At 43.5% G+C, this 19,835-nt stretch overlaps 1 protein-coding gene across 1 annotated transcript in view; it reads right to left on the bottom strand.

Moving 5' to 3' along the window:
* LOC147607310 (B3 domain-containing protein Os03g0184500-like) overlaps positions 1–19,107 on the bottom strand; it is a 36,640-nt gene extending 17,533 nt beyond the window's left edge. Inside the window, exons 1-6 of the mRNA XM_086790514.1 lie at positions 18,977–19,107; positions 18,084–18,163; positions 17,901–17,957; positions 17,573–17,671; positions 17,425–17,456; positions 17,180–17,339 (exon numbers count right to left, since the gene is read on the bottom strand). Coding sequence (XP_086646640.1) covers positions 17,180–17,339; positions 17,425–17,456; positions 17,573–17,671; positions 17,901–17,957; positions 18,084–18,161 — 426 coding nt within the window. The 5' untranslated portion in view covers positions 18,162–18,163; positions 18,977–19,107. The remainder of the gene's footprint in view (positions 1–17,179; positions 17,340–17,424; positions 17,457–17,572; positions 17,672–17,900; positions 17,958–18,083; positions 18,164–18,976) is intronic.
* Positions 19,108–19,835: the final 728 nt, after the last annotated feature.

Raw genomic sequence — 19,835 nt, 5'->3', positions numbered from 1 at the left:
TGGAGTCTCAATACAGGTTGAGCCCACGAGTAGTAACTTTAGCTTTCCAACCTTGGCTCAACTTTCCATTCAGGAATCCACAATGCCTACCCCAATGATGAGCATAGCGGAAAATGCACCTGTTACCGCTGTAGTTAGTACGACACCGCTACCTAGTGGAATAGTACCTACAGCAGTGCGTACCAGTGCCTATCAACCATATGTACCTATCGCTACTCATGCTCATGTAGCTCCTACGCCTCTTAGTATGCCAATGGCGTATGCTCCACGACCACCTTATCATAACCATTATCCAAGGGGAGCTAGGCCTAGTCACATATCATATCCTACGTCGTTTGCCAACATACTCAGACCAACGCCAACTCCTATCAGCCAGGCTATCCCAGAAGTGCCTCCACCAGCTATGCCTGCTCACCTAGGTGATCTCGCAGCGTTTGCTCAGACGATCGGACGATCTATTGCGGAAAACATGCGAGGTATGCCTGAGAGAGAACCTAGAAGCAAGGCAGTACAAGTGGCTAAGCTCACTCAAAACTTCAGTGGTAACGAGGATGTTAGGAAGCACATTGAAGTCTTTGAACACGTGTGTGATTCTTTGGAAGAGCACAATGAGCTGCATAAGTGTAAAGCCTTAGGCTTAACCTTGAGTGGGAAGGCCGGAGATTGGTATCGAACCTTAAGGGTTGAAGAGCGCACTCACTGTCCCACTCTCAAGAGATTGTTCTTGAAAGAATACATACGCGAGGGTGTGCTTTGGGGGGTAGCATCTCAACTCCAAAAAGCTGAACGCGAGGAAGGAGAGTCAGTGAGAGACTTTATAAGTCGATTGAAGCATCTAAATTCTCGCTGCACTCCTGATGAGCGCTTCAATAATAACCAACTGCTCGATAGATTCATCCGAGGATTGCGCCACGAGGACATTTACAATGGCCTAGTCATTAGAGGTCTTACAACGTGGAAAGCAATCACTGCCAATGCAATCCAGTTAGAAGACAACTTGATGATTGCAGGTAAAAAGGTGTCTTCAGAAACAAAATCCGTTAGTTCGCAAGTATCTGGGCACAAGCCAATGACGGTAAAACCTATTGCCAAGGAGCCCAAGATATCTGAAATGTCTGTGACCGACCTTACTAAGGCTCTCCAAGAATACTTTAGGGGTAATCGAGCTCCTCAGAATAGCCATATGTACCCAAGGAGAGAGCAACAATGGTGTTCGGTGTGCTTAGGATCACATAGCGCGAGTGAATGTCCCACATTCAGAGTCAAATTCAATGGAAATTGCAATGCATGTGGTAAGTATGGCCATCAATCTAAAGATTGCCTAGTACTTAAGCGAATGTTGGCAAATCATGCACCACTAGCCTGGTCAAACACACCTCAAGTACCCGCGCTAATGCTTGCACAACCTGTCGAGCAACCGTCACAGCACATAGTTCCAAGGAATCCGAATGTAGTCCAGTCTGTGCCGTTACCACCGCCAGTGCTAGGACCACAACCTCCACATCCAAGGATTACCCCTGTAAACCAGATGGGTTGTGAGTCACATAGTGCATGTGGGGATTATGAAGAGGAGATAGACCCCACTGCTCCATACGAGATTGATACGTTTGAAATGATTCCCCAGTACTACATGGAGGACCATTTCGGGCAAGTTAAGCATGTATATCAAGTGGCTGCTCTCGCCACAAGAGGACAAAACCTTAATTCCTTGGTGAGGAGACCACCTCTTCAATGCTATGAGTGTGGTGGACCGCATCGTGTAGCGGAGTGCCCTAATAGGCTACAGAAGATCGCTACTCCAATGCAACCAAATCAAGGGAGCACATCGGAAATGCCGGTACTTACATGTAATCGTTGTGGCATAGATCATTTGATCGCTCAATGTCCACATAATCCTAATGCACCCAAGATTACGCCATTGAATTTGGTTGAGGTCACCAACCAAGCACAAGGAACCACACCTGTTGTACCCGCGAATGTAGTTACACGATCAATGCTTCAAAATCAAAACTACATTCTTGAAGAGAGGGATACTGCATCAATCGCTCAGAGAAAAAGAAAACACGACGAAAGAGATCGCTTAATGCCACGAGCTCCAAGCCCAGTTCAAAGACTAACATAGGGACAGGAGACGACCCCGTGTATATGAATGATCCTGAAGATGATTCTGATTCAATAGAAACCATGGGGACCAAAGCCACTACCTTAAGGGAGGAACCCACTCGGGAGCTTAACGAAGGAAAATCAAGCGAGTACATAAATAAGGGGAAACAGAAGGAAACTTCCTCGACCCCACAACCAAGTCAGTTAATGCCCTCTCGACCACCCAAACTGACTGAGACTCCCCAAGACAAGCCACGTGGGCCAAAAACCCTCAAGAAAAAGATTGGAACTTACCCAAACCCAGTTGAGGAGATTGAACAAGTGCAACACTTAAGGGGTTTGGTGGAAGAAACACAAAGAGAACTGAAGCCAAACTCGAGAAAAATCAAAATTCAGACACAGTGTTTCCTACGCAAGTTCAGCCTCACCGAAACCATAAACCGTTAGCTATACCTAGTATCATTCGGGAAGAAAGTGAGGATAGGACATCAGGAAATGGACAAACACCCTTTTTGCTGGAAAGAATGTTTAGTGAGGGAATGCCTGACCCCATCGAAGAGGAAGTGATTCCATCTTCACCAGTCCCTAGTCAAGGGGCGATGTCTCGAAAAGTACCATTAAATGTGTCCAAGCTAATGGATTTCATGTCCTCTGAGATCAGAACCACGATCATATCCAAATTCTATGGAGATCCTGAGCTATTCTTAGCTCTTCGGGCATTTCTCAATGGAGAACTAAAGGCGGGGTTACCACAATTTACAAATATGGATAGAGCCGACACGCTTCAAGATGAGGAGGAACATTGGGATCTACAACCCAACCTAGATGAAAACTCGGTCGTGGAAATACCTGTTAACAAGTTGGGACAGTACTTTGAAGGGGACGAATCTAATGCAACCCTCCCCATTACTACCAAGGGGTTAACTCTAAAGGGAATCCTTGATGGTGGTGCTGGCATGAGCATTATCTATGGGAAGACCTCACCTCGAAGTCACAAACATAGTGGTTAAAATGGCAAATGAAACTATTGCTAAACCTATTGGAATGTTAAGGGACCTTAAGATCAAGGTCCTGGGATACAAGGTAAAACATACCTTCATTGTAATGGATTTCTCCAAGCATCCTATGTCATATCAAATGATCTTAGGACGTCCTTTCATGAGGGAAGCACAAATGGTACATGACTGGTCGAAAAACCATGTCTACCTACAATTCCAGGACTCTGTCATTCGAGTTGATCTTGACAATGGTCGTGCACATCCTTTAGGAAGCAAGGTTATCTTTGATAATCGATCGGATACCACTATTCACTCCGCCCCATTAAGGTATTGCTATACATGCAAAAAAGAGACTGATGATGGGAAAGATTCTCCTTATATGGATGTCCTACCGGGTATGACTGAGTCGGATAACGTGGATTGGGTACACCTAGCGGCAACCATAGACACATGGGGAAATAGAGGCACAAGTTGGGTAACACCTGAGGGGCAAGATATGCCACCGTTAGTGCCAATAAACATGATAGGTGTTATGCACTTGACTCCTGATGGCGAGAAAGTGGCAAACTCCACTGGCACTGAAAGCAGCGAAGACTCTGACCAATGCAACTCTGAGTATGAATCTCAAGAAGAAACTGACTCTGAGCCTAATGGGAGGGATGAATCAAATATTCACCCAAATGTGGAAGCAAGGTGCTCAAGGCCTAGGACAGTGACCTCTTGCAGTTCATCCGAAAGTGAGGGGGACACAAGTGAAGATCGAGGAAGTGAGTCCGAATCTGATAGAAACAAAAATCAAAAACTTGGTAAGAAGAAAACGAGACATAAGCGCCAACGCTATCGAGCTAATGTACGCACTGCAATAAACAAGAAAAGATCCACTGCAGAATGGCTTAGTTATGTAGGAGCCATTGATGCTCATCGGAAGTTAGCGGATAATTGGGGACAATACCTCCAAAGTGTCATGTGGTGTATTCCGCAACCTCATGACATCGCCCAATTAGAAATCGAAGAGAAGCCGAAACTAAGTCGTACTGCAAGAAGGCGGCAAAACCAAGAGTTGGCTCAACAACAAAAGGAAGCGGAATTGAAAGAAAAAAGCCTGGCACAACAAGAACCAGTAGACTTACACCTCGCACCCGAGCATTTCAAATCATTCACCACAGGGGAACATAAAGTGGTCTACACAAAAGCCCAACGAACGCCTACCAATGGGAGTAGCGGTGTCTACAATGGCCCTGCGGTAGTTAAGGAGATAGACTTAGCAGATCCGGGTGAGGAGTCTAAACCAGTTTTTATTGCTCAAGACCTCACCAAGGCGGAAGAAGCTGCACTTACGAAGCTTCTTAAAGAATTCAAAGATATATTTGCTTGGACATATCATGATATGAAGGGTGTTCCACCCTCGGTGGTGCAACACACGATTCCAATGATTAGCACTGCTAAACCAATCCAGCAACGTCCCTACCCAATGAATCCTAAGTACGCAAAGATTGTACAAGAGGAAATTGAAAAGCTGGTAAAATGTGGATTCATATACCCAATTGAGCACTCAGAATGGGTTTCTCCAATAGTCATCGTACCAAAGAAGAATGGGAAACTCAGAGTGTGCGTTGATCTCAAAAAGGTTAATGCAGCCACCAGAAGGGATCATTACCCCTTGTCATATTCTGAACATGTGCTTGAAAGAGTGGCAGGCAAGGAGGCATATAGCTTTTTAGATGGGTACTCGGGTTACAATCAGATCACAATTGCAGTCGAGGACCAAGCTAAAACAGCATTTATCACGGAGTTTGGAGTGTTTGCCTTTCGCGTCATGGCTTTTGGCTTGACCAATGCACCTGCAACATTCCAACGATTGATAAACACGGCCTTTAAGGAATATCTAAGGGACTTCTGTGAAGCTTTCTTAGATGATCTTTGTGTTCATTCCTCTTGGGACGAGCACTTGATGTGTTTACGAAAAATATTTGAAAGGTGTAGATTATATCACATCTCCTTGAATCCCTTCAAATGCCAATTCTGGGTTAAACATGAAGTTATCTTAGGGCATATAGTGTCCAAAAATGGGATTTCCACGGACGAGAGTAAAATCAAGGTCATTCTGGAACTGCCACCACCCACCAACTACAAGAGAGTCCAACGCTTTATGGGCCACGTTGATTATTATCGAAGGTTTATTCTCTTCTTCGCCGAGATAGCTCGACCATTGTATAAACTTCTCATCGAGTTTATTTGGACCGAAGAATGTGACCGTGCCTATGAGCTACTAAAGAAGGCCTTGGCGAGTGCTCCAATCTTGAGAATGCCTAACTGGGATTTACTCTTCCATGTGCATATTGATGCATCAAACTTTGCTATTGGGTGTGTGTTGACTCAACCTGGAGAACACAAGCTAGACTACCCCATTAGCTTTGCCAATCGCCAGTTGAACGATGCTGAGATGAACTACACCACTACGGTCGTTATTACCTCCTTGCCACCAAGTTTGTTTTCTATGTAGATCATCAAGCATTGTTGTATCTGGTAAACAAACCATGCTCCACAGGAAGAATCACACGATGGCTATTGATTCTTCTTGAGTTTGATTTCACTGTTGTTGTGAGACCTGGCAAAAAACATGTTATGGCTGATCATTTGTCTCGCATCCCTAATGGTGAGGCTCCTACGGGGGTTGATGATGACTTACCGGACACTTCCCTGTTCATGGTGGAGACAATGTTAACTTTTTGGTTAATGGCTTTCCACCCAAGGAGCTTCGTAAAGATCTAGCTCGAAAGCTAATCAAAGAATGCGAATCCTATTGCCTGATAGCCGGGACTCTTTATAAAAGAGGAAAGGATGACGTTCTTAGGCGTTGTGCCCGAGAAGATGAGTATCTATACATTTTGCAAGAGGCACATATGGACGTAGCCGGTGGTCACTTCTCAGGAGACTTAACTGCGCGAAAGATCTTACAATCAAGGTATTGGTGGCCCACTATGTTCCAAGACGCATCACTCTTTGTGAAGGGTTGCGATGAATGCCAACGATATAAGAAACCCCAGAGGAAAGATCAAATGCCCCTACATCCGATCAAAGTAAACCAACCATTTGAAAAGTGGGGTTTAGACTTTGTAGGTCCAATTAGTCCAACGGCCCGAAACACACAATCTCGCTATATTATTGTGGCCACTGACTATATGACCAAATAGGCTGAAGCGAAAGCGACACATAAGGCAGATGCGAGGACAACAGCCAAGTTCCTCTTTGAAAATATAATCACACGATTTGGTTGTCCTTTTGAACTTGTGAGCGACAATGGTACGCATTTTATAAATGAAGTGATTAAGGAGCTCACAACAAATTTCATGATATCCCATCATAAATCTACTCCTTACTATCCGCAAGCGAATGGCCAAGCCGAGAGTACCAACAAGACTTTAATCTCTATTTTGACAAAGACAGTTGAAGCTCATCGCACGGATTGGGATCTAAAGCTTACGACAACTTTATGGGCCTATCGTACTGCGTACAAAGTGGCTATTAATTACACACCATTCAAAATGGTATATGGCCAAGAAGCAGTCATGCCGTGGGAATTTGTCATTCCTAGTCTTCGTGTTGCTACTCAAGAGGATTGGGATGGTAATCCCTTAGCAGAGCGTCTGTATATCCTTGAGCGGCTAAACGAAGAAAGACAATTGGCTGTGTACAATGCCCTTGTGGAGAAGGATAGAAGGAAAAAATGGTTTGATCGCCACCTCAAGGACAAGGACATCAAGGTTGGGGATAAAGTCCTGATGTATGGAGTGCGAAACGAAAAGAAGAAGCTCAAATATCCTGGTAAGGGACCATATAGAGTATGTGAAATTACCCCGCAAGGTACCATCAGAGTGGAGACTCTCGACGGAGTTGAAACCATTGGATTCCTTAATGGGAGTAAATTCAAAAGATACTATGACCCCCTGAGCCAGGAGGAGTTACATGCAATCCATCAAAAGAAGGCAGCTAAAGAACAAGCTGAGCTTAAAAAGATACAAGCGAGAGTCGAAGCCAAAGAACGTCAACAGCGTGCTAGGCGACAACGAGAAGCCAACTTGGGGATTACATAAGCATTTTTCGAGGAGGCAGACGAGGATTCACTGGAATCTAACCCACCTCTAAGATACCCAATTGAGTTACAGAGTCCTTACAGGGAGGTGCTGTATAATGCATTATTGGATACAGGAGCTCAACACAATTTACTATCATATGGCGTGTGGTGTCAACTGGGAAAACCACCTTTATCCAAGAGTTCTATCCAAGTTCAAGGAATCAACAAGAAGAAAACCCCTGTCTGAGGAATTCTGCACACTCCGGTTGCTTATGACAAGGGAACCATAATTCAAAGCTTTTTGGTTATGCCTGCTGGTACAATGGAAGGGACTGTAAACTTAGGGCGCAAATGGATGATGGCCACCAAATGCAATATCGATTGGGCAACCAGACGAGTCACGACGCAAGAACCAACACTAGGTCTGACCGCTCAAAATCCCGCACCTAAGTCATCCACTCAAATATTAGATAATGAAAATTCACAAAGTCCAGTGGCAAAACCATCTTTGATTGTTTGCCATTCCTCTAACGCTTCAACGCCAAGAGTGGAAACATGCAGGGTGGTCTCTAAAGCTCCGCTTACTATGCCAAAAAACACATACAAATGGGTCCCAAAAGCTTCGTTAATAGCTACTTCCCCTGCTCAATCTCGTTCAGCCACCAAGAAGCCTCGTAAAAGGAAAGCAGCTACCCACCCGAGAAAGGGCAATGTAACATCGCGATGGATCCCTAAAAAATTATTAGTAGCCCAAGGGTACTACGAGGGGAATGACCAGATTTGGGTCCCTAAACATAAGCTGAATCCCTCTACATCACCTGTAAAACCTTGCAAACCAATTGTTGCCACCCCAATGACAATTCAAGACCATGGTAAGGGAAAGGTAACAGAGTGCTCCGCACCACTTCTTCCAGAGTTAGTTTGGATTCCCAAACGATATCGATCATTATCACCTAGCTCAAGAAGGGGGGAGCCCCATGAAGCTTCTAGCTCCTCATGCCAGGCACACATTGATATAGAAGTGTCTACATGCTCTACACCTACTCTTGTCAACACCCAACAAAAAATCGATGAGTCTACGTCTCCCTTTGTAAAAGTATCGTCGGAAACCATTTCCTCCATTCGTCAATGGAAGCGTACACTACCATCTCTACAATTGGATGTGGCCACAAGGGTCATAAAAAGCTATCTGCCCACATCATAACCTATGACCCGCTGGACAAATTGGTTCCAAGAGGCTGTAACATCATTGCAAATAATATGATCTACCCAAGGAAAGGAGGAGCATGTACTCACGCTCGACATTCTATTGCTTCCTCCAGAACCTTCTCCCTTGACCATGTAATTGCCAAATTCAAGGGGATGTATATATATAGCTTCATACATTTTTTTTTTTTAACAAAGAAAAGAAAAACAAAAAATAGTAAAAAGAGCAAGAGCACAAAAAGAGAATAAATATTCGTATATACAATCAAGAACTAGATTGACCTGTCATAAACCTACTGATGCTATATCTATGTTTGCAGATATGGCAGATGCACGATCATCATACACTTCATCCACTCCCACCTTTGGTGAGAGGTATCATCTATACCTTTATCAAATATTCCACATGTGCTATCCTGTAATTGAAACTGAATGGGATCATATAGATGTACTAGCCAGAGAGGAAAATGTTGAGGAATTAGAATGGCTAATTCGCCTATTGACCATGACTGACCCCTACTCCGTAGAGGAAATATCCCCGATAGCCCAATGCCTTCCTTTTCCACAAGATGACTATCCTCGCATGGTTACATTCTTGATGAGTTTATGTGGATGGGAAAATGAAACGGAAATATCTGACAATGATGAATGGACGGATGAAACTCATGGCACTACTGAAATTGACTTTATTTATTTGGATGATGCGGATAGAGACTTAGCCTTAGGGCTAGAGCCAAGACTCTACAACATCCTCTTACCGTATCCTCAGTAGTAGTGTGGTGACTGGTAGGTAGGTTAGAGTTTTCAAGTTTTTTCTAGTTTGGATTCCTTAAACGAGTCTTTAATTTTTCACATTGATGTGCCTCTCGAGATATAGTGCTTGTTAGTTGATTGTACAGGTTAAAAAGTTTGAGGTGGGTTCGCTTTCAAGTCTTGAGACTGCCGCAACGTTCATCAAAATATATCTACATCAAATTGCAAGCTGTCTCGTCAAATCAAGGAGATCTCCAATTTCAGGTGTAATTCTTCCATGCCCACTCTCTTTCGTTTTTACTGTTCAATCAATTGCATAAACTATAATGCATGACCACATGGAAATTGTCAATGTACTACTTAGTTTTTGAAGTTGCTTGCATGCTAGTGTAAATCATTAATGAGCTTAACTTTATTGGAAATATTCCTAGGCAGCATGACGTCTTTAGTTAACCTTGGAATATGATTGTCTTAGGTCTAGGGTCAAACCATCTTAATGCTTGACACCTGGCCATGTGTGTGTTGACCTCTAGGACATAGCTTTCACCCCTTTGTCGAAAGGATGCAAGACAAATTATAGTTCAGGAGCGAAGATCAAAAGAAATAGATTTTTTTTAAAAAAAGCCTACAATAAATGGCAATACAAGTCTATGATATGCTTTAATGTTGGTCTATCGCCTTATTGATACTTGGTAGGCGAGGAGCATTCTACTTCAGACCGATGCCTTGGTTGATAGGGGATAGCCTTGCCTAAGGTGAACTAATAGATTCCTGGATAATGCCTTGTGTTAAACATGATACCAGGATCGATGTTAGTTTTGCCTTAGGAAGGTCGCCATTGTGTGTAAAAATTGTCACGTGCATTTTTATTTTTTATTTTAAAGGCAAAAGGCTCCTTTAACTCTAATGTTTCTTGTGTCCCTAGACTCGTGGTATTAACTTGTTCTTAGAGTAGACACCGTGTGGTCATCTGTTTATTTATTAAGCTTGGTTATTTTCCTTGACTTAGGCCAGTTATAAACCTTGATTAACCTTTGACACCTTACTAACTCTTGATTGACTTTCAATAATTATTAAACTCCTGTTAATTTGCTACACTAGCTCATTCATGTGACCCCTTAAACTAAGTTCTCATAGCAATATCCATTGTGGTCTAACATGCTTGAATTTATACGCTTTATATCTTTTGAATTCCAGTATACTTTCACTCTACTTCCCTATTTTACAGACGGTCCACCACAACAACCCTATCGAGCTTACCATACCATAGCTTCCGAGGACGGAATCTACATCAGAAAGGAGGGCATGTTAACCTATGACGGACATTCAGACGTACTATGTTTTACGTCATTAATTTAAATATTCTGAGTCATGGACCGGGCTTGTCGGCACCATATGTTAAGGATGAAGGAATTGGGTGATCGTCGATGAGAGGCGCACCTTGAATATCAGTAGGATAAGGGTTAGGATCGGCCGGCCATGTATGGGCGTCCAAGTGTGAACGGCCAAGTCACCTATAAGAGCCAAATGTAATCCTAAAATCCTCATTCTCATGTGTTGTGAATACAAGAGTGCTCTTGCCTTATCTCCTTCGTTTCCTTCTCCTGCGTGTGTGAGAGAGAGAGAGAGAGTGAGTGAGAGAGCGATCGAGCACTGTCTAGCGGCACGGCGGCGGTGGCGAGGCGGTAGAGCGGCGCGACGGCGGCTCCTCCTTCACGACTGCGACGCGGGAATCCTTCAAGGCGGCAGTTGAGCGGTGAGTGACACACCCTTTGCATTCTGTTTGAGCTTCCTTCCCTGGTTGTATGCTTGCAGCCATTCGTGGCTCGCATACGGTGTCTGGCAAGTCCCCAGCTACGACCTGTGCGGCAAAAGCGCACACTCTTGCAAAAAGAACTCACTCTTCTTGCCATTAATAACCAACCTATGGTTCCTGAGTTCTGCAAACACAATGGCCAAATGCCTTCTATGTTCTTTCTCAGTTTGTGAATGCACAATCATATCATCAAAGAATGTGCCCACAAACGCTCTATGAGGCCTGAAAATCTTGTCCATCATTCTGTTAAATGTGGCAGGTGCATTTGTCAAACCAAAGGGCATAACCAAAAACTCATACAACCCAAACGTGGTTCGATATGCTGTCTTATGCACATCCTCGGGTCTAATTTGTATCTGATGATACCCGCTTTTCAAGTCAATGTGACTAAAGATTGTGAAGCCCTGTAAAGCGGTCCAAAATGTCATTGATCCTCGGAATGGGGAATCGATTCTTAATGGTATTCTTGTTGAACGCCCTGTAGTCAATACACATGCGCCAAGAACCATCCTTCTTTTGCACTAAGAGTACAGGTGAGCAAAAGGGTGATGAGCTAGGCTGTATCAACCCTTTATTCAAAAGCTCCTGTACCTGACTCATAATTTCTTCTTGTTGAGCTGCACTAACACGGTACGGCGGTCTATTTGGTGGAGTACTACCAGGAATTAGATCAATGGCATGATCTTCTGGCCTCTCCGGAGGAAGTTTCCCTGGCAATGACTCAAAAAAACAATCTTGGAACCCACATAAGAAATCAGTCCTGTCCTTATCTAACATAGACAAATTAGACTTAGACTCATCATCTTGTGCATTCTTTACATAAATCAAGTACGCGAAAAGATGCTTTTTCATTACTGATGAAATTGCCGAAGCTGATACAATAGGAACAGATTCCCCTTTAAGTTTTACATCCAAAACATGTTCTTTCCCTCTATGAATCAGAGTGATCTTTCTATTGTATGTGTCCACCACCGCATGTACTCTGTGGCACCATGGCATACCCAACAAAACATCACAGCCATCAAGTGGCATTATGAAAAACTCTTCGCTGTCCACATAACCCTGCAAATGAAGCCTGAGCTTCCCAATGATAGGAGTAACGGATTCTGCATACCCTGGACAAGCCATGTTAGCCTCATATAACGGCCCCATCTCCTCTACACGAATCCCCAATCGGCCAACCAAATCCGGTGAAATGAAGTTGGCTCTAGCACCCTGTGTCAAAGAATATCAAGGCATTTTGATCTCTCACTTTGCCCCATGCCCTGCACAACTCTGTCTCTTCACCACCTGGTTGTTTCCCAACAAGATCAAGAACTAACCCTACAGAAGGTTTTGGTTTCTTTGACTTGGGCTCTCCTTTATTGTCAGAGTCCTTTTGGGACTTTCTCTTGGGACAATTAAATGACATATGTCCCTCTTTTGTACAGTAAAAACATTTCCGAGCATCTCTCAAAGCCTGTCTTTCCTCAGAAGTTCTCTTGGGCATTGGCAACTTCTTATACCGCGTCTCTGAAGACCCTTTAGCATCACGTGAAGCACGCCCAAATTTTTCAGCTTTCTTGCTCGAGTTCTTACTGCCTTTAAACCCAGATGAGACTCCAATGTGAGTAACGCATTAGCTGTCATAGCATTCTCTATTATCTGTGACATGTTCGTTACTCAAGTCTTGATAGAATAGTCACGCACCTCTTTGGGCAGTTCTCATGCAGGAGGGACATGCGATAGCCTATGAGAGTAGAATATTGCAAGATGCCGAGAAGCATTTACAGGTTTATGAGAAAGAGATGTTGGCTGTAATTCATGCTCTTTCTACATGAAAACACTATTTGCTTGGGGTTGATTTCACTGTGCAGACAGATCATCAAACCTTACGTTATTTCCTCACGCAAACTAAGCTTTCAGAGAAGCATATGCGATGGGCAAACTTTTTGTCTATGTTTCACTTCCAAATTGTGCATGTGGAAGGCAAAAAGAATGTAGTGGCAGATGCTTTGTCACGCAAGCCACAGGTCTCAGAGCAATTTCACTTGCTTATCATCATGAGCTTGATGAAATGAAAGAGCAGTATGCCCATGATGAGAACTTTGAAAGGTTGTATGATCAGATGTCTGAGGGTCAGCGGCATGAGCATTATACTCTCAGAGATGGGTTTTTATTGATGCATGGCAGACTGTGTGTTACCAAGCCATTGCACGTCAAGGTTATGATTGAAAGTCATGCCTTATCGTATGCAGGTCATAGAGGTATTGACGCCACGTTAAAAGCAATGGAGACTTTCTTTTATTGGCCAACCTTGAGAAGAGATGTTGATGCCTTTGTTAGGTAATGCATCGTATGTCAAAAGATAAAGTTTGACAGTCAAAAGACACCAGGGTTACTATAGCCTTTACCTATTCCAGATAGACCTTGGGAGAGCATTGCCATGGATTTTATATTTGATCTTCCACGGACACAAACGGGCAATGATGGCATTTGGACTATCATATGCAAGTTCAATAAGCAGACTCATTTCATTCCCGTGCATAAGACGATCAAAGTGGATCATATGGTGAAGTTGTTCATGGCGAACATCTTCAAGTATCATGGCTTGCCTACATCTATCATTAGTGACCGTGATCCACGGATGACGAGTTTGTTCTGGAGAGAGTTGTTTGACAACATGGGTACAACTCTCAAGTTTTCATCATCATTTCATCCACAAACAAATGGTCAATCGGAAGAGGCCAACTCTACAATGTTAGATCTTCTCAAGTGTTATGTGTCAGAGCACAAGCAACAATGGGAAAAGTATCTTCCTTTGGTGGAGTTTGCATATAACAACATTGTCCATACCTCGACGAGCAAGACGCCTTTTGAGATTGTGGAAGGAGGGAAGAAGGTACCACCCATTTTGCATACAAAGGATAAGATTTTTGAGGCTGATCAGTATGTGGAGAGTATGGATAAAGCTTATCGAAGAGTTAAGTTGGCACTCCAGAAAACTCAGCAAAAGCAAAAGAAAGCCGCAGACCGTCACAGACGTGCTTTAGAGTTTGCATTGGGTGATTGGGTTCTTTTGCGCTTTGAAAAGGCTAGACTCAAGAAGATAAAGGGTAAAGAGCGCTTATTCCCTAAGTTGAGCATGCGTTATTATGGGCCTTTTCAGATATTGGAAAAGATTGGTGAGGTAGCCTATCGTTTGAAGCTACCAAATCACTAGAGGATTCACAATGCTTTTCACATGAGTCTCCTTAGAGCTTTCCGTGGGGATGTGCCTGAGGATGTATCAGATGAGGCTCAGCTGGAAGTTGAGAAACTTGATGAGGTTCTTATTCCAGAGCAGATACTGGCACATAAGGAAAGAAAGGTACAAGGTAAAGTTTCCCGTCGCTATCTTGTGAAGTTCAAGAACTATTCACCGATGGATGCGAAGTGGATGGAGGAAGGTGACTTAACAGATTCACCTCAGGTTTTGCAGCTTTATCTCGATGCCTTTGAGTTAGAACCGACTCTTGTTGTGGCTCATTCAAGTTCAGCAGAGCATGGGTCTAGAGCATTACCTGATGCTCAGGAGGGGGGTAGCACCTCCACTCCCTTGATACAGACAGGCTCAGATGACATCTAGAGGTCGCTTGGTACAGTTTTTATCTCACCCAAAGGTACTGATGGCTGACAGTACATCTGTTTATGGGACTTCTATGATATATGTGTACTAGTCACATTGGATATTGTGGTTGTGTATGGTTCACAGTGGTATACAACTTGGACTACTACTACGCCATTGGTTTGCAGTGAATGATGTTACATGTGCATGGCTTAGAGAGATTGGGACGCTGATCTTGCCATATTGTATATTTCACTTTGGATATTTTGTTGTATCACCAGAATGCAATTGAGGATGCTTGCCTTTTTTCAAGAGGGGGGTATGTCATGACCCTGTGAAAATGGAACAGCACAAGTGTGGGCATGGTGGTTGCTGAGCAAAAATATTAAATGATTCACATTTGGGGTACCCGGACAGAGAGAATGATGTATGGACATCTCCAGGTGTGAAGGGGGGAACTAGAACATTAATATTTTAATGTTTTATTTATGGTTGCCCCTAGGCCTTAGTGGCTCCTAGGAAACTTTAATGTTTATTAAAGTTGGGGCCCTAGGATAAGTTTGGAGAGGGGGCAACTCCACTTTTGGAGTTACACGCCTCTCTCATCTCTCTCTAGCTTTTTGGGGAAGCGTGGAAGTTCTCATGCGTGGAGAGGAGGAGGAGGAGCAAAGTCGACTACATAGTGGTGGATTGTTGAAATTGCTGTGAGCAGACCAGGCCGTACAGAACTGGTCGTACAATCCACATGGCCAGTGCAGGCCGTACAAGGCAAGCGACAGCTGTGGTTGCAAGCGGCGCCAGCGATCAAAGAACAGGCGGAGCAGGCAATTGCAGATTCAGGCAGCTGCTGGCAGGTTCTGACCTGTACGGAATAGGGGCTGCAGGTGGATACTGTACAGAACAGTACGGTCGCTGCTAGCTGGAGCAAGCAGGTACAGTAGCAGCTTTCTAACACAGATGGATTCAATTGCTGCAAATTCTTCTAACGCAAGCAGTAGTTGAACGTACAGATTGTACGGACAGCTGCAGGCGGTGTTCTATCAGAGTATATTTGGTGCAAAAGTCAGGTGGTTGCAAGAGGAAAAGTACAGACAGTCTCTGGCATGCACAGACTGGTGCAATTGGCCTCGCGAGTGCAGAACCACGTGCTGACATGGTAAGCTCTGAACTTGTTCATCAATCTTTCTTTCCATTGACTTATGTCTGCTCTGCAGAGTTGTGCTATCTGGCCCCTTGTGAGAGGAGGGGTATGGCAGATTGAAAGGGTGGAAACAGAGACTGGACAATGAATGTATGTTTGTGCTAAGTTGTGGAACCATGTACATGAGATATGCCAGATGTGTGCTCAAGGCTGTCCTGCTATGGTCTTGGTTGATCAAAGGGAAGCACAGAGTGTTGCTTTTGTGGGACACAGATCTGTGTGTGAATCCTCTGTGCTAAGAGGTCTTGTGGGCTGCCAGATTGGACATACAGGTGTATTCTCCTGGCTGGTCTTGTTGTACTCAGCTTTACATCTTTTTGAAATTGAATAAATAAATACCGAAAGGGGCGCCAAGCTTTGGGGCCAACAGGTGTCGTTCTCTTTTCAGATTTGGGGCACTCTAGCTCCAATCACATTTGTTTTTTTTATATCTGGACTACAAGTGGAAGGGTGACTGCTAGTCTACCGCACTTTGGTTTCTACCAGAGGCCGGTTTCATGAGAAGTGCAAGAGAGAGAGAGAGAGAGAGAGATATGAATCAACTATGCTGAATATACTGCAATGAAAGCAATCCCGAGCAAGAGACAAACTAGTCTCATCAATGAGGGATACAAAAGATGACTAAGCTACGAAAAAGTGAGGAGGCAAGCCCGCTGCCTATAAATAGGTCATGAGGGCTGGCCAATTGGAGCAAAGCTACTGGCCAACTGGACAAACAGCCGATTGGAGAAAAGTCACCCGACTTGGGAAAAATACCAGAAAAATAGGGGTGGCCAGCCCATGACCAAGGGCCATAAAAGGGATCAAAAGGGGACACCAGGCAGAAACTGGGGACGAACATGCTAACAAATAGGCTGAGGGAGCATTTGCGGGTTGAACACAATGACCCTGAGTGATATGATGCACGCTGCTTGCACAAATGCTGCCACAGCTCTCAGAGCACCACATGCAATCACTGTTGAGTCAAACTCTACCCAGAAGTATCCTCGGCTGAGAAGTTGTATATCAGTATATCAGTAACACATCCCGCTCTTCAATGAGGCCCACTTACAGGATGTCATAAAGGAGGCCACATGTTGATATGTTGCAAGGAATTCTGCCAAAGAATCCAGCAAAGGTACACGTCATGAAAGGAGCAAAGTTCCCCCACCAAAAGATTGCATTAGACTCAGGGTGGGAGCAGGTTCTTTAAAGTCCTATGGGAGGCAATCAAAGGAAAACACAACCAAAACATGTAATTATTTTTCGTATTTAGAAAACTTTGTTCTCATTTGAGAGCCCCCAAGAAGAACACAACAATATGTTGCTAGATGTACTGCTCAATCATGTAGCATGCAACTTACATGTGACTTATAAACATTTCCATCTTACTTGTCATGCATCATCCTTTTTATTCCTTTCGTGGATAGATAGTTAGGCATTTACAGAGCAGGATACTCACCAACCAAAAGCCACCTGATACATGAGATTGAAGCATCAACTTCACAAATGAAGGATTGCCTGTTTGCAGCTCTTCTTGTAATTTATGTGCTTTCTTGGCAGCCTTTATCCTTTCTACATCTGATGCATATCGTCTAGGAAGGCGACTAAGGCGCGAATAACTGCACAGATCACTCCCATCACTCATGTAAATCCCAATCATGAGATTCAAACATCAAGCAAGCACAAGAAAGCAGCATGCTTTACCTTCTTCTAAGTAAGGGGAAATCAAAAGCAGCCTGCCCAAATAAACCAAAGGAAAGTTTCTTATTATTCTAATTATAGCCAATCAAGAATAGTCAAGGAAATGATCATGAGCTGCAAGGATTGATCTGAGCTTTTCTTTGACCATCACCTCTCGATAATCAGGCTGTGGACCACTCACAACACGAGAGGAACGACGGACTTCTACTGGAAAATCATCCTTCAGGGCCCGTGGCTTGTTTGTTTTACCCTGTGATGAAAAATACAACCGCTGAGCACTTGCTTGATTCAATTGAAAACGTGTAGGCACATGCATGCACACGTACATGCATGGATTTATGTCATGGCGAACCACCTGTTGCATAACTGAAAGAGTTGCTTGCAAGTGGAGCAGAGTATGCATATGCGTGTCAAAAAAATCAATTTGATATCATGACTAATGCAATCAAAGGGCAGCAAGCCCCCATTGAAATAATTACAGTAGTTGTCTGTACGCTCTTTGACAAGCTTTGGGAAAGTTCCGATATCCCGAGCTCCTGAAGAAGTGTCAAATCATAAGAATTGTGAGCAAAATCACCGAGCTAGACAAACAATGCACGACTATGGAAGGATTCAAGTCTGCAATTGGTGCATTGCACTTGAATGAAAGCAGTTGAGCTTACTTGCATACGTCGTTTGTTCTCCTCCAGACGTTGCTTGCGGATCTCTTCGTACTCCGTACTGCCATCATCTAGTCCCATTCCTAAGTACACATCAATCAAGAGACTCATAAGGTCTCTCCCCATGGATTTCAGCTCACTACATGCTTGCAGGTATGCAACTACAAAATCATGATAAAACTACAAAGCCAATCAGAAGACTCAGGACATGACACCAAATGAGGACAAGGTGGGGATCTAAAGGTACTCTTAAGGTTTAATAGTTGACAAAATCCCTTTGTATTTGGGATGGAAAGTTGTCAATCAAGTGTAATTTTGATCTTCAGTTTAAACTCCTTGCAAGCAAGATGGTCTTTTCACACACTGACATGAGGTCCCTAATGCTCAAATATATCAAGTTTGCCAGAGAAGAGAGAGACAATGGCGGCGGGCGGCTGTAGTGCTGAAATTTGAAGCCTTCAAAGGGCTTCAAACTCTCTAGAGAAGGCCTCTTAGAAGTAGATTGCAAAAGAAGGCCACTATTTTGAAAAAAAATCTAAGTTTTAGACATAAACCTAAAATTTTTGAAGGTTTATTTCAACCTAGTTTATGGCCTTCAAATTCAAGGTCCTTCAAATTTCAGCCCTGGTTAGGGCTTGAAAAGAAGCAGAAAGCTTAATAAGTAGGATTATGATCCAGACTCCATATAAATTTATAATCATCTAAGTTACCATGAGGATGAGGACAGCATATGCCAAAGCTGCTCCTACCCTCGAGCCTTAAAACCGATCATGGCATCTGAGTGCCCACATCTAGCTAATGCTTTATGTAAGCCTTTCTGTAATCTAGGCATACAATTCCATCAACATATAGCTAGATTTGAGAACTGTTGCAGAGGAAAAGGAATGATGTTGCACCTGATATGGCAATCTGAGTATGGACGAGAGGCAGAGAACCCACTTCACCCCAGGAACGCTTTGAACCTCACATGTTTTTGAAATCATAAAAAGGGCGCGCTAGCACAGAGAACGATAAGAGTCTGGCCGTTGGATTACGGGGGGTCCTTTCCCTCCACCGTAAGATTCTCGAACCACACAAAAAAAACAAAAAAAAAGTAATATTCAGCCCTTTCTCTCTTTACCTCTAGGTGACAAAAACTTCAACATTTTATGTTCACCTCTAACTTTATTTTCTCAATTTTTAATTTTCTTTCCTCTTTTTTATTTGGCTTGGTTGGAAATTTGAAAGTACACTACTCACACAGCCATTGCTTGCACAGGGGAGAGATTTGAACCCATCACCTAGGGACTCTCAAAACCTGCCAAATTTCAGACATTCTAGTTATATTTTAGCTCAAAATTTGTAAAATTTTAAGAAAATCCTTCAAAAGTTTAAGGCTCTTAGTTTTGTGATTTGTTTTGCGACAAATGTTTTCTGACTATATATGCCCTCTCTCTCTCTTGTCTATGTGTGTGGGGAGATCTCCACCGGCTAGCTCATGTTTATAAGGCGTCCACTCTCTCTCCCTCTACTATCAAGCATCATGCTGGATCTACAATATGTGCATGCCTAGATTATTGGATACCAATGCTCCACCCTAATATTGTAATGTCCAAGCACTACCTACCTCATGTTTATATGGCCTCCATTATTCGAAGTAGACAGGTCACCCAGCATCCTTTTATTCACATGGGATGGTGGCCTAGGAAGCCATACGGTAGAGAGACTACTACGTGCTAGAATGGATTGTTATTCCATAACAGTTCACACATGGGA

Source organism: Cibotium barometz, chromosome 55 (genome assembly GCF_041138505.1).
Source record: "Cibotium barometz isolate CiBa-2024 chromosome 55, ASM4113850v1, whole genome shotgun sequence".
Taxonomy (NCBI): Eukaryota; Viridiplantae; Streptophyta; class Polypodiopsida; order Cyatheales; family Cibotiaceae; genus Cibotium; species Cibotium barometz.
Note: the sequence above shows the minus strand (reverse complement) of the source record. Positions and strands in the feature narration are given on the sequence as shown.